The sequence below is a fragment of the Oreochromis niloticus genome, linkage group LG18 (assembly GCF_001858045.2).
Source record: "Oreochromis niloticus isolate F11D_XX linkage group LG18, O_niloticus_UMD_NMBU, whole genome shotgun sequence".
In the NCBI taxonomy this organism is placed as follows: Eukaryota; Metazoa; Chordata; class Actinopteri; order Cichliformes; family Cichlidae; genus Oreochromis; species Oreochromis niloticus.
In genome coordinates, this window is record NC_031982.2 from 24230729 (window position 1) to 24246306 (window position 15578).

General features: G+C 38.0%; 1 protein-coding gene across 1 annotated transcript in view; it reads right to left on the reverse strand.

The window, feature by feature from the left end:
• Positions 1-15578, reverse strand: part of LOC100690840 (retinal-specific ATP-binding cassette transporter) — a 45256-nt gene that overhangs the window by 12901 nt on the left and 16777 nt on the right. Inside the window, exons 14-31 of the mRNA XM_005476632.4 lie at positions 13789-13965; positions 12676-12898; positions 11774-11995; positions 10964-11168; positions 10757-10849; positions 10113-10310; positions 9461-9638; positions 8983-9114; positions 8709-8848; positions 8489-8626; positions 7923-8104; positions 7618-7723; positions 4392-4597; positions 3797-3851; positions 3446-3505; positions 1103-1263; positions 707-831; positions 503-601 (exon numbers count right to left, since the gene is read on the reverse strand). Coding sequence (XP_005476689.1) covers positions 503-601; positions 707-831; positions 1103-1263; positions 3446-3505; positions 3797-3851; positions 4392-4597; positions 7618-7723; positions 7923-8104; positions 8489-8626; positions 8709-8848; positions 8983-9114; positions 9461-9638; positions 10113-10310; positions 10757-10849; positions 10964-11168; positions 11774-11995; positions 12676-12898; positions 13789-13965 — 2700 coding nt within the window. The remainder of the gene's footprint in view (positions 1-502; positions 602-706; positions 832-1102; positions 1264-3445; positions 3506-3796; positions 3852-4391; positions 4598-7617; positions 7724-7922; positions 8105-8488; positions 8627-8708; positions 8849-8982; positions 9115-9460; positions 9639-10112; positions 10311-10756; positions 10850-10963; positions 11169-11773; positions 11996-12675; positions 12899-13788; positions 13966-15578) is intronic.

Here is a 15578-nt window from a genome sequence, read left to right on the forward strand (position 1 = left end):
CGGACTGTCCTTGGAGTCTCATCCGAAGTCTCCATCAGCCATCTGTTCACTCTGTTTCAACGCCAGCAGCATCTAGAGATTGAGTGGTCTAGTCACTACCTCCCACCTTTATTCGGGACTCCCCTGTATAATGCTACTTGTCATTGTACTGAAAAAAAAAGTTCTGTTCTTACTGCTTTTGCTTTTTTTTCCCTTCCAAACTTCTTGGAGCTGACTGTTATGATTTTGAGTCTTTTGGATTAATAAGTCAAAACGGAAGTATGAAGCTTAAAATTAAAGTATTTGACAACAAATTTGAATATTATTTTTTAAATGAGTTTAATGTTATTCCAGATACAGATTCTGCAGATTTGCTTCTATTAAAAAAATACATATGGATACAGTATAAAGATGTTTGTTTGACTATATCGTTTCCTGGCATGGTATGAGCCCTAAGAAAATAGGCATCAGTGCTCTAAGATGTAGCAGAAGGAGTGTTGTTATCTCTAGTCATAATGCTCACCCTAGGGGCTCTCCTTCCATGCATCGCGTGCCCAGGCCTGGTGGCTTTAGCAAGCGCTCTATAAAGTGTTTCATTTTGGGGTCATATGGCCTCTCATTGCTAATACAGTGATGAAAAAATACAAGGAAGAAAATTAAATTGGAGAAAAAAGCAAATATCTATCATCCAACATGTAACTGAAAGATTTATCTAAAGCCTTCACACCTGAAGAAGGTGAACTGCTGTCCGTACATCCAGGGGCTCAGAGTGAGACTGGGATATTCTCCAAAAGGAGGGACAATCATGGTGAAGATCAGTGCTATCAAGACAAAACTGGCAGGAAGGACGATCTGGAATCAGACAGTCACAAGTATAATAACAACAGTTATTATTTTGCAAATGTTTTGCAAAATAAGCAGACACTTTTGCAGATGCATCCAAACAAATCTGGCTCAAAAAATGTTCTCAATAAACACATTGTATCTGTTAAAACCGTCAAATTCATTCAAATGGGTCTCTCAAGAAACTCACACCAGTCTATTCAGTTTAAATGCTTCACACAACGCAACCACAAAGAAATTTCACTCATCACGTCATTCCCATGTTTATGAGATCCTGTACCTGTGCCAAAAAGTCTTTCTGGCTTCGTGTGGCATGGTGGAACCTCTTTACCAGCAGAGCATGGAACTGTTTCAAGATCAGAAATCCACCTTTCACCTGCCTGGAGCCCTTTCCTGCACTGCTGTCCGATGACTGGTTGGTGGGGTTCACTCCATTATGTTCTGTGTTCAACAAGAAAACAGTAAGCAGCACTAAAACCATATCTACAGAAAACAAAGCATTTTAGATGAACAGCATAATCTGCATGTGGGAACAGGCTGTGAATGAGTGTTACTGCTAAAATCCACTGAGCAAGGCACCTAAAGTATTCTGAGGATTATGAATATATTTTCTGAACACCACAAATGCATGAATGCGAGTAAATATATGAATCTGATGCAGCACTATAGCTAGAAAAGAGCATATAAGAAGCAAAAACAGACACTAAATTCTAACTAAGGCCTTTTTTTACTGTAAAAACTAAGCAGCCTGTACCTGGGCCATTCAAACTAAGTGAGGCTTAACGCAAAAGGATTTAAATGGTCACAGAAAACATTTTCTGAGCTCGAATAGTACTTTTTTGCATACTTGTCACACTTAGACGTTTCAAATGATCAAACTAATTTTAATATCAGACAAAGAGTAAATAATAAATGATCAATTATTGATTTCTTGTTGAATCAAGAATACACTTGACAAAGTGAAGTGGGTTGAAAGATTTTAAAAAACAACACAACTGGGACACCAGTGAGCCACAGTGAGCACCATTATGTGCAAATGGAGTGAACTGTGGTGCACTTTCCCAGGAGTGGCCAGCCTACCAAAATAATTGCAAGAACCTCAGGCCTCACTTGTTTCAGAGTTCATGATTTAACAATAAGAATGAGACTGGGCAAAATGGCATCTACTGAAAAGCTGCAGCGTGAAAACCACTTCTGACCAAAAAAGAACAAAACGGCTGATCTAACATTTGCCAAAAAACATCTTGATGATCTACAAGCGTTTTGGGAAATATTCTGTGGACAGACCAGAGAAAAGCTGACCTTTTTGGAAGGTTTTCATGGTAGCTTTGCTACTTCAGGACTTGGATGACCTGCCATAATTGATGAAACCATGACTTATGCTCTCTACAAGGAAATGTTTAAGTAGACTGTATGGCCATCAGTTTGTCCCCTGAGGTTGAAGCACATGTCAGTTGTGCAGAAGGACAATGATCCAAAAAAGCACCAGCAAATCCATCTTTGAATGGTTCAGCTAATAAAAATAAAGGTATTCTCCATATGTAAATTTGATTGAGCTTCTTTGCATAATCTTAAAGTTGATGCTCAAAACCATTCCAATGAGATGAATTCAAACAGTTCTGCATCAAAGTGCAGGCCAAAATTCCTCCACAGTGATGTGAAAGACTCACTGCCAGTTACTGCAAACACTTAAATGCAGTTTGTGCTGCCAAGGGTGACACAACCAGATATTAGGTCAGGGGACAATTATTTTTTCACATAGGGCTAGGTAGGTTTGGATAGTTTATTTCCCTTAATACATAAAATCATCATTTAAAAACTGCATTTCGTATTTAATTGGGTTATCTTTATATTAAAAATTGTTCAATGGTCTGAAATATTTAACTGTGACAAATATGACGTAAAATAAGAATCAGAAATGGGACAAATAATTTAACAGCAGTGTATCACAGTTTTTATCATTTTCTAATTTGATATACCTCAGGGTTATCAAGTCAGGTGGACTAAAACCTCATAAACACGTCTTTGTACATCAAATGAAATATGAATTTATTTCTGCAATTTACAATTTTTCTACACCTCCCAAAGAGGTCATGTAATTAGTTTGATTGGTCCGGTTGCTAGCAGAACTAGACTTATACTCCAACATATATGTGCACTTGGAAAAAAGAAAAACTGCTGTTCTCAAGAAAATATAAACTGAAATGGATCCAGATATCTTTCTGGGTCTATGAATTCAACTCATAGATAATATGTACGAAATTTTCAGTGTTGACTAAAGTACCCAGTCACTTTTACATTTTAATCATGTATGCATTCCCTTTGGCTATTATTTTTACTGCTTACCCATAACCTAACTTTTTGAGGTCACTTCTTTAATTAATGGTTATAGTACCCCTAGCTACCCCTAGGTACTCCCTGGGGTACTTGCTTCCCTGGTTGGGATAAATGCCTTTCACAGTGTTATAAATAACTGTCCTTATGTGAAAAGTCCCACATAAAAAGTTAGGAATAAAATATTTAATCGATGAAAGAAAAAAAAGATCTGATTGGCCCAGGTCCAGTGACAAAAAACAGCATTTATATTGCCAGAGTTCAGTCTAATGGCTCTTAACACTCTGACCTTCATCTCCCTCTATGCCAACTTTGCAGCCATTTTTTCTCCCTTGTAACATCCACTGTTCTAGAGGTAGGACACATAAGTGAAACAAAAAACACACACATATACACACAAACTAGAGGGTTAAAAAAAAAAGACAAATGAAGCACCACACCACACGTGAAATCTAAACAAGTACTTTGGCTGCTTTTGAAGTCACAGTTGTATAATCTACTTCCAGGATACGCAACACTAACAGCCTAATAAAAACAGGTGTGAGGCAAATGGATTAACAACACGTTAGAGAGACTGGGCAAAGGGTCAGAAATTCAATTCCAGCAAAAGGCCATGGAGAATATCAGTGGTGGTATTTACCAGGAGTGGTGGCATTATTCGCAGCTTCTCCGTCTGCAGTGACCTTTATGAATATCTGCAGAGAGAGAAAAAGAACTTCCTTAACTTTCAAAACTTTTCATTCATTTAATATAAGTTCATCCTTTACGTTCTCAATATATTGTACCTTTTTTTTTCTTTTTAAATGTTCAATTAACACATCACTAGAACTGTGTGCAGGTAGAAAGCAACAGCAGAAAAGAGAAGGAAGAAAGAGATGCAGGATCCAAGTCTAATAAAGACATTAGCTGAAATCTTATAGCACTTGATCTTTAAAAAAAACTTTACAGATGTAGTAATATAGTTAAAATGCTGCAGAAGCATGTAATGTTTAAAAGTACACCATTTTTCTAATTTATCCAATGAAAACAAATGTTGACCTTTTCAGAGCTTTTAAAAGTACTAATAAGGGCAAAACAACCACTTCTCTTACAATGTCTGGCTCTTTATTTGGCTTATCAGAATTTTCAAACAGGGTTTACTAAAAGTCAAACTTTCCAAGATTAAATATAAATATATATTCTGAAGACTCTTAACTATGCTATCCACAGTATCAACAAACAACAGACATCTGTACCTCCTCTAGTGATGTATCAGAGATGCCAAAGCTGCTTAGACCCATATCAGCAAGTGTCTCCTCCAGCTCCCTAAACAGGCTAGCATAGGCCCGATGTTTAAACCCTTTACTGGGGAGCAAATAGGTCAACTCCTGTCCAATCATCTCAATCAGCTTGGCCTCAGGGACATGGTGGTGGATAAGACTTGTGATGCTGTCTACATCCCCTGGAAAGAGGACAGAAATTCACATATAAATGAGCTACTTAAGAGCAAAGTGTTCCCAAAATAGCAGAAACCAACACAAGGACAAAGGAACAAAAACTGCTTGAGAAAAAAAAAACACAACCCAAAAAACAAACAATTTTGTTCAAGCACTAAAACGCATAAGCAAATTTATACTTCACCAGCTTCACGGGGTTGCATTTTAAGTACGTGTCCTCAGGCAGAACAGTAATAACAAGCTCATGGGTCAATATGACCATTAAATTGGGAATGTGAAAAAAAAATTGTCAGTTTATGTTCTGTTTTACAACTTTGATAAGTGGGTCAGTGATGCAAATTTCAACAAGTGCACACTGAAACATATAAACAACTCAGCAGGTTGCACACACACACGTGCATTTTCTCTGCTACACTTGTGAGGGCGCCCACTTACATAAAGAACAGCTTCTTCCACCAGTAAAAGAGCACAGACTTTGTGGCCAGATTCAAAAGAAAAGACTATTATTATTATTATCATATTATATCATTATTATTATTATAATTTTTTACATTTTAATTAGGGAGGGCTCTATTGTAAAAGGGTGATGCTATGCACCAGGAGTTTCACTGTACTATACATGTATTATTTACACCTGTTCAACTACGTATTAATAGAAATGCCAGTAGTGCATTTAAGCATATATAATTAGCATACAGACATGGTTGAGACGACCTTCTAGAGTGCAAACCAAGCATCAAAAGGGGGAAGAAATGTGATTTAAGTGACTGTGATTGTGGCATCATTGTTTGTGCCAGACAAGCTGCTCTGAGACAGAATCTGAGACACTGCTGATCTACTGGGATTTTCCTGCACAACCATCTCAAGGATTTACAGAGGATGATCAGAAAAAGAGAAAATATCCAGTGAACAGCAGTTCTCTGTGTGAAAATGCCTTTTTTTCAGACATCAGCCGGGAAATGGTCAGACTGCTTTAAGCTGAAGGAAGATAACAGTCAATCAAATAAACACTTGTTACAACCAAGGTAGAAGAAAATCTCTGCAGGATGCAGAACAGCTTGAACCTGCTGAGCTACAGCTACAGAAGACCAGTGACTACCAGTCCTATCAAGAACGGGATATTGAGGATGCAATTTGCATGGACTCACCAAAGTTAGACACTAAAATATTGGAAAAATGCTGTAGGTTTGATGAGTCTCAACTTCTGCTGCCAGTCAAGCGATATGAAAGCATGCTTTGTGCCAGTGGTTCAGACGCTGCTGGTGATGTAATGGTGTGGGGATATTTTCTTGACACACTTTGGAACCCTTTTAGTACTAAGTTACATAATTAGTTACTGCCTATTTAACAATATCATAAAGAGAGCAAAGTGAAATTCCTTGTCTGTGTGCACAAACTTGTCCAAATAAAAATGATTGTGGCACCATAGCCTACTCGAGCATTGTTGCTGACCATGTCACAAAGCTCAGATCATCTCCAGCTGTACTCACATGACCTCCACAGCCACCAGAGCTCAAACCAGTAGAGCACCTTTGGGATTTGGTGGAATGAGACACATTATAGATGTGCAACCAGTAAATCTACTGCAACTGTGTGATGCTATTATGTCAATATGGACCAACCCCTTCCTTCCCAGTACTAGCCAGGTATGCCTAACAAAGTGAGTGAGTGTATGTAAGTCATATGAATACTGATGACTCCATTGTTGCCAGGATTATAATTATAATCAGATACAGACAGTTCAAACATCTATTATCTGAATTGCCTTTGGCTTTGTTTCTTATATAACAACACCGCAAGACCAGAGTCTTGAAATAAAACTCTTCTTCACTCTCAGTAAACATAAAGCAATAATTTTGAATAAAATGCAAATGAAAGACATAAAATCAAAGGCTGATTTATTTAAGTAATTAATGCATACCAATCAAGTAAACTTCATTTTACCAGATTCTGTTAAATTTAACATTTTTCATTGTTCTCATGTAACAAAATTACATTGAAACCTACATATAATTAAATTTGTTGAAGACAGTATTTTGGGCAGATTTGTTATAGTAATATTAATACTGTCCACATTCATTAAGCATCACTTATATGACTCCAGTCATAGATACAGATATTGAGTTAATAACACACATATGATAATATCAGCACCAGTTACTTTATGGCTAACAGTTCAACATTGTTTTGATAGTTGGACTTTGTGGATCTGGTTTTTATCAGTTTAGCTGATTGGCCCATGGTCATTGTCATTGTTAAAAGGCAATTTTCAATGGATTTACATCAAATAAAAGCCAAGTACATGTGACTGCATGACTTTTTCTATAAAATATTTTTTAAATGTAATATGTATGTTAATTTATACCTCAAACTACTGAGCATAGAAACCAGTGTAAAATACTGCACTTGATAACCCAGTTGCCTGCTAATGATAACATAAGTCAGAGCTAGCATAAATAGATGAAACGTGTAAAAGAGTCACATTTATTCTAGTGTTAAATGGGAAAAGCTATGGGATGTTAAGCCACGGTACAATGAAAGACTTGACGTACTGGGTAGGTTGCTGGTTGAGAAGTAAAAGGGGGTAAAACCATAGCTGAACCATGCAGAGTCCTGAGTCTTGAGAAAGAGTCTTGAGAGTCTTTGAGAAAGTGGGGCTTTGCTTTAAGCCCAGTGCACAAATTTTAAAATGTGCTACTTCTAATGTTGCTCTTAGTCAATAGTATTGTTGTTCCTGTTCCAGTAGTGTGGTAGTCGCACCCTTATCCTCATCCTTACCCTAAAACAAAACTTAACTTGAACTTGAAAACCGAGTTCTACTTTCCAAAACATACCTTGAAGAAGAAAGAGCGAGCCAAAATCCTTTCGTTTTCCAAAAACTGTCTTCCAAAATCTACATTTTATGTAAACTTTGTCTTCAGTGGAACAGAAATACAAGAGAACATAGACAGACGCAAAAACAAACCAACTCCTAAGGCGTTGCTCATGAGGAGGAAGATTAAAGGGCTATACGATATCCACTTACCATCCAAAACTCTGTCTAGATGCTGAAACTGATTCTGAGACTCATCTTTATATCTGGTGCAGATGGAACAGGAACACGAGCAGTCTGAGGCACAGTCGCAGTTATTCTGACAGAAATAGAAAGTAACACCTTGAACAATGCAAAAGAAGGGAAAAAAAGGATTTTCTGACTAAAAAGTGAGCAGAGAAAAATCACGTATTCTCTTGCATATGTCTGTGGTAGAAACAGATTTGTTTTCTGTGCAGAAACCTGCTCAGATGAGAAGCATTACAGATGGTTGATTAAGCACAAAAGTTCATCCTCACCTCCTTCTTCCTGAGGTCCTTTATCCTCCGTACAAGCGTCAAATAGAAACCAACTCCAAAACAGTTTTTGAGGAATAGGGGGGACCCACAGCAGTGCAGCTGCCCTTTGGAGATGATGGCGATGCGGTCGCTCAGCAGGTCGGCCTCATCCATGTGATGAGTGGACAGGATCACAGTGCGGCCTGCACAAGGAGCAAGCTTTTATCAAAATCTTGGCTTGTTGTACATGAACAAAGTAGTCTGTGATACCAAAGCTTTTGAGTGCTTTTACAGCGGATGTAGAATTTATTGGTTTTATGACTAAAATTCAGTCTTTTGTTGTAGCCACCCAGCTGAATTTTCCCCTTTTGATCAGTTCTCTACAAATTCAAGTGCCTCAGGAGAGCTGTAAAGCTACAAAAGATTTTCTTTCATTCTTCAGTAAATTCTGGAACAGTGAAAAGTCAACTTGAGGATAAAAAACACCTTTTAAGAGTTACAAAATGAAGTTAAGGCAATAAAAAAATGACTGAGAGAGTTAAAGTGTGGACCAGACCATTAAATGTGACTTTACAGACAGCTTTTACCAGTTCTGTATTTCAGTAAGAGGTCCCAAATGGATCGTCTGGAGTAGGGGTCCACTCCTGAGGTGGGCTCGTCTAAGATGACGACCTTTGACCCTCCGACAAATGCCATAGCCACTGACAATTTCCTCTGCATGCCGCCTTTAATGTGAATAGAACAGATGTTAAAAAGAGATTTTTTTCTCCTGCTTTCTCTCTCACACAAAGAGAAACAAGTAATGACCTGAGAGGTTCTGAGCCTCATCATCTCTCTTGTGTGGCAGCCCAAGGTCCACAAGCATGTCCTCGACCTCCCTTTCTGCCTCCGCCTGGGTCCGACCTTTCAGCAGTGAATAGAACAAGATGTGCTCTTCTACTGTAAGACTGGTACAAAACACAGCAGCAGTAAGTAAGACATTTCTGTAAGAAGGCTGATTTTGAATGATTGAATAACTTAAAAATTATTAATATTTTTGTTGTTTTTTTTAGGTGATTAAATTACCTAAAATGGAACTTACTGGTTAAAGAGGATGTTGTGTTGAGGACACATCCCCATTGACGTGCGGATAATGTCTATGTCAGTTCTAATGTCTCTCCCATTAATATAGGCTGTGCCAGATGTGGGAGGATAGAGCCCGGTCAGGATGGACCTACAAAAACCAGAAACAGAGCATCATAAACAGGCGTTACCAACCTTTAAGTAGCTATCAAAATTCGGTTTGAATCTAAACCAAAGAGAAAGTTCTGAATAGATCATTTTTAAAGACATGAATAGGATATGATCGTCAAGTTTTAATGAAATATCCTTGCATCGAGCTTCCAAAATGCATAGAGGCTTCTGTGAAAGCCATTCAAATCTGAAATGTTGCTGAATCATTGCCGCTAAGATAGACTGCATGAATTCCCTTTACATTTTTTCAGAGTGTGTTTTTTTAAAAATCAGTGTATTTCCACAACAAATGCAAGATTTTAATTTTAAATCTCATTTCAGTTTACATTGTCGTGGTTTTTCCAGCCCCATTGTGCCCCAGGAAGGATGTGATCTGCCCCTCGTAGAAATTAATGTTGAGGCAGTTGACAGCTGGACGAGAGCTTCCATCAAAGACTTTCACCAGATCCTGAACTTGCACCCCCATCACAAGGCCTACTGGGTCAGGCTCAAAGAACAGCTGGTCTGCATGTGAAAACAGATCAAAAATATCATCAAAACATGACAGAATTAACACAGTAGCTCTCAAAGTTTATTTTAATTTGATGGAATTCTTTCTGAAAGAAAGTTTCTGAGATCACTTAGTGGAAAGAGAGCTTTTAGTCTGATTTCTCAGTATTTTACCTACCTAATACTATTTTCCATTCCTTTCACTAACCTGACTGAGGCCCTGTACCAGCAGTTTCCCTAATAACAATAAAATTACAGCTTCTAATCAGCACAAATTTTTCATTTTCAGTTTTCCCCTGTGTTTTTCCAGCCTGTTGCAGGATTTGCATATTTCCACCAGGTGCCCCCAGAGAGTTCCTCACATGCAGTGCGGCATCTCTCTCCAACTGTGTCATTATCTAGTATGCCTTCTCCTTGTTTAGTCTGTAAAGTGTAGTCAAAGTTACTGTTTCAGCATTCTGAGCTTTTCTTCTGTATTTGTGTCATCACCTTCATTTCCTGAGTCCTGGCCGTCCTCCTGGTTTGGCGCTTCTTCTTGCTGTTTCAGCAGTTCCCTCTGTCTCTCCCGCTGCTCCCTCTTGCTTTGGTGCTTGCAGATTTTCCTGCTGGCTGAGCCGTTACAGGTGTTTGTCTCTGGTGTGCTCTCGATATCCTTCTCTTGGTTCTCTGGTTCAGGTTTCTCAGGAACTATAAGGGATAGACAGTACACCAGCTTACTAGCATGCTTTTTGATCAAAGTTTTACAAGGCCTATAATTAAAAATCATCACCATGAAAGCACTGAAGTTACATATTGATTTTTACTCTCCAGAAAGCACCTAATCTTGTCTTTGTTCAAATAATACACTGGCTTTGTTGACCCATCATTTGGTTATAAGCACAGTTATTCAAAGTGAACACACCCTATTTATCTGTCTTTTACCAAGCTTTAGATTTACTTCCAGCTCTGAAACTGATGGGATGGGCTGGATGAGCCTTAACTTCACCTTATATTGACATTCAGTGGAACAACAACACTGTTCCTCTGCTAATAATTTGCCCTTCTAGCCCCAATTTTAAAGATAAAGAATAAAGGTAGAAATTCATTTCTTTGACTCCTGTTTTAGTCATAGTGCTGCTCTGCTGTTGACTAACCTCCGTCTGCTGTTTCTGTGTGTGAGGGTTTAGGTCTTTGCCAGTAGGAGGGCTGGAATGGGAAGTAGAATGGCCGACCAATGCCATACTGTCCTAAAGGGCAGACACAAATTGTTTGATTTTATGAGTAATAAGCTCATAGTATCAATGAATTGCTAAAATACTGTAGAATATAAAGTAAGCTACACAAATTAAAGGAAGCCCAACCTGGGAAAACATTATCCAGATACCAGGCCAGGACACCGTAGAGGACAGCATCAAAAATCATCATGAGGATGGAGGTGAGAAAGGAGTAAGTGTCTTTCTCTAAGGGGCTGGTCTTAATGTTGTTCCAATGCAGGCCCAAACCCTGCTCCTCATACCGCGACAGATACTCTGTCCCGAAGCCAAAGGCCACAGGTGACAACAGGCTCTGAAAAACATAAGGGGTAAAAAAAACAAAACAGGATGATCACTCGTTTCATTTGTTGCTGGATATCTGTGTGTAGTCATGAAACTCAGCTGGGATTTGCTAATGTTTACAGTGCTTAACTAATTTATTAGACCTGTCATAAAACATGACAGCACAAATATTTTTGAAATCTGTTAAAAACTTGTTTAAAACTTAAAATTGTATTGTTATTTATAATGCAAACAGACTGAATTCATAGAAATTAATCAAGCATTCAACCGCTAAAACAATTCTTTCTGTTCAGAAACGCAAGTTAATAAGTGTAATTTGACATATTAATAAAAAATAATGAGTTTTCTAATTTTTTTAGGGGGGGGGTTTTTGGTTAAATTGTAAATTTGAAAATTCATAAATAACAACAATAATTATATTTTAGAATTAAAAAGATTTAAATTAAAGAGCTTGCATATACTGGTGGATTACCCAGTATATGCAAGGGCAACTGTAGTATAATCTATACATTAGTAGTTTAATGAATGTGTTAAGCACTGTAAATCATACTTACTATGCTTGAAAAGCATAACTTCAGGTCTGATTTTGTACTTTAAACAAAAAAATAAACATACTGCAGCCAGTTTCATGCTCTTGGTGATGCGGTCTTGCCAGGCAAAGCACAGGATGTGAGGTAGGTAGAGGGTGAAATAAATGATGCCACTGCAGGCTGCTGCCAGGTTGGCCTTGTTGAAGAACACGCTCATCAGAAAACACTGCATGATGGTGGCCACAGTGAAAGTCATCAAAAAGAAGAAGACAAGGATCGGGTCGCTGTAATTCAACACCTTGCCGCCCTGAGATTAAAAAGGAGATATATAGAGCATGACTATCTCTGCAGTGACTTTTACTTTCACATTTAAACACGCACATTTAGGGTTTAAAAAAGGGAGAGAGAGAGGAAAAACATATAAAATATATATAATATATATATATATATATATGTATATGTCTGTGTGTGTTTGTGTGTATGTATATTAATATCATCCACAAGAGGGCAGCATTAAACTCTGTGAAACATGAACCCTCCAAAACAACCTTTCGGTCTGGGAACCTTTACTATTCAAAAGATTCACATTCGGCAATTTTTCCATCTGTGTGGAGCCACAAAGTATTTTTGGGCCTTATAATTAAGGTCACAGTAATTAAGCCTCTCAAGCATAAATTAGCTTATACGAGGATTTGGTATTTAACTGTATTTTGCATTTTTATTACATTAATAACATGTTCAATGAGTTCAAGAACTAAATAACAAATCTACTATCAGATAAGTTTACCTCAAAACAAAGTAACGTGCCATGCAGGCCACTTTGTGCTGAGGAATCAAATTAAAACTGCTTTGATAGCAAATAAAACATACAGCCCTCCCCACAAGGCCCAAGGGTCAAGCTGCAGGTTTGAATAAACATACAAAACTCCCTCAGTCTTACTTTCAGATTTTTTCACCTTTTCTCTCCAGTTCTTTGTGTTTTCTTACCATGACTATGGAGGTCAGCAGTACTGTGCTCGCAGTCATCATGAGGAAGCTGTCGATGAACCACGTGTACCAAATGACTCCATTGCTGACCCCCATGGCTTTGAGGGTCTCTTTAAGACGGAGCTCCTTTTCCAGCACGATGCTCTTCACTGTCATGGACACAGAGTAGATCCAGGCCAGCACCATGAATATTGGGAAGCAGCGGTTCAGTGTGATCATGAAGCTAGAGTGGAAGTAGGAGAGAAGAAGGAATTAGGATTACACTGATTCTGTGATGTCTCAGCACAGAATACATTCATCTTAATTTTAGTCAGACAAAAGAGCAGCACATATTTCCAAAAAAGCCTGGAAATTCAGTGTAGTGTAGTATGCCTACTACAATTTTTTACACATTTGGTTCCTCCATTGATAATAACTAGAACAGCACTAATACAGACTGCAATAAACAGCAATGCCCCACTCTACATTCAAACAAGAGCCACCAAGATGAATGGCATGAAAGAAACAGCTTTTTTAATTTACCTTTTTATTGTCCTTGACTTAGCTTTCAACAAACCAGCACTCAAGCTAGCCAAATAGTCTGTTTAATTCATAATGTGAGTTTTCATTCTCTTCCTCACGGTTACATTACTGTATGTCTGAGTCGGCTTGCAATCTACTGAAATTCAGTTACAAACCCAGTCCACACAGAGTTAAGCAGTTAATCACCGAGTTGGACAGTTATTCAATGCATCTATTAATAAATTAAAGCTTCACCTTAACTATACACCAATGTAGGTTAAATTGAATCAGTTACATGGACAGTATATACAGGAGCATCATTTTTATTTTGCAATTAATTGTCCTCCAATTTGACATGAAAATACTGTGAAATGGGGCATGTCATTTTCACAGAGTTAAATCTGATAATCCCTTAAAAACATGGTTTAAATGAAGATCATTTACACTGAAATATTATATTATGAAAATAATACTAGGTTTTGCAGCCCTCTAAAGCACTGTTACACTTTCTGATGTGCAGAAAGTGCTTTATGTATTTCTTTTATAAAGCTTTTTTAATGAAAAGACATATTGTGAAAAATGCTGCACGACTGTAGTGACTGGTAAACTCACAGGTCATCTACGTAGCATGGATATGGCATCTGCTGGACGTAGACCCCGAGTGGCCAGTCGTTGCCTGTGTGAATTTTAATGATGCCGTGTTCAATCATATCCTGCAGGTAAGCAAAACCTCCCCAGATGTATCTCTGGTCCTCCATGGGGTCTGCTCTAGGACCAGGATCCCAGTACCTGAGAGAGAGGACACAGACGAATGAAAGATGTCCGGATCTACGCGAGGATGGTGTTTGTCATCACATCAGAGTAATATATAAGCTTTTGTTGTTGTAGTTGTATTAAATAATCCCGGCCACAATCTCCACTGATTTTTTTTCCACCATAAATTATCCTAAAGCCAAAGTCTTTAAAGCCGTGCACGCTGATTTTACTTAAGCGGATAAGTCTGACTCAAAGCTCTTTTACAATCTGATTATTCAATTGTATAGAGGCAGGAGTCCCACTGCTTCCATTACAGCCTGCTGGTGTGCTGCAAACAGCTAAATCTGCTTGTTCGCCTCAGGGGATATTGACATACTGTCTGCTTATGAATAAGAGATCAAAGAGAAAGGGAAAATGCATGTAAGAGCTACATGTGGTTGGATGAAAGGGCAGGTATGGAACAGCCAAAAACCTTTGGAAGACAGCGAGCGATGCTTTTCCTCTGGGGAATGTCACAAATCCATATAAATTGCCTTATTAATGTGGCAGTAACAAGATTTTAAAAAATCTAGGAACAAGCTGACAGGGATATTTAGTGCTTTAAATGATATTGGTTTTGATTTTAAAATGATATCGATTGATCTAATCAATTTTATTTCTACTTTTAATTAAGTAAAGTTAAAGCCCATGAATGGCATTTTGTTATTTGCCAAAGATGTTTATTATAATTAGGAGCTCTTTGTTTGGTCCCAAGATAAATTAATTTTAACAGTAAAGAGGAAGTTTTTCAGATATTTTTGGCATTTTATTCTTTTGAAAAAACAAATAATTACTCCAATGAAACAAAAGCATCAAAAACATGGGTTAGACTGCATAGACGCTTTACCTTTTCACATATTACGCTCAAAACTGTATTTTCTTTAAATTACTGCACACAAAAAAAAAACTGTCACACAAATCTAAATATTCAGACACTTTATTCAGCTTGTCGCTAAAGCACCTTCGGCTTTGAAGCACCATAGGGTTTCCTTGTTATGACACAGTGATTCCTTGGCTTACGACTTTTCTGTGAGTCTTTGAAGATCCTCTTAGTTTTTGTCCTTTGAGATGGGGACATATGATGGAGGGCCATTTTCAAGTCTCTCCAATGAACTACTCAGGGACATTCACAGAGCTGTCCCCAAACCACTCTGGCATTGGATTTATGTCTCCTTAGTGTAATTGTTCTGTTTGGAGGTGAACCTTCAACCCACCCTGAGGTCTTGAGCTCAGTGGAGTTTGTTTTCATTTAAAGCACAGAGATGGAAGATGTCTCTGTGCTTTGCTCCATTAGCTCAATTCCCTCAACCCTAACCAGTCTCCCTGTGTTGCCTCTGAAAAGAAAAACCCACCCCTGCAGCATGCTCACCATAATGCACTGTTTGGGGTGCTTTCTCAAGAAACGATGCTTAGAATTGATGTCAGACCATCTAATCTTGGTTTAATCAGACCAAATAACCTCATTTCTCCTTTCTGACAGTCCTTTAGAAGAACTTTTGTAAACTACACGCAGGCTTTCACTTTGTAAAAGTTGCTCACCCAGTTACTTAGTTTGATCATATAGTCACCTCCTAGAGTCCAAGCCTTTTCAGTTTAAGAATTATAGA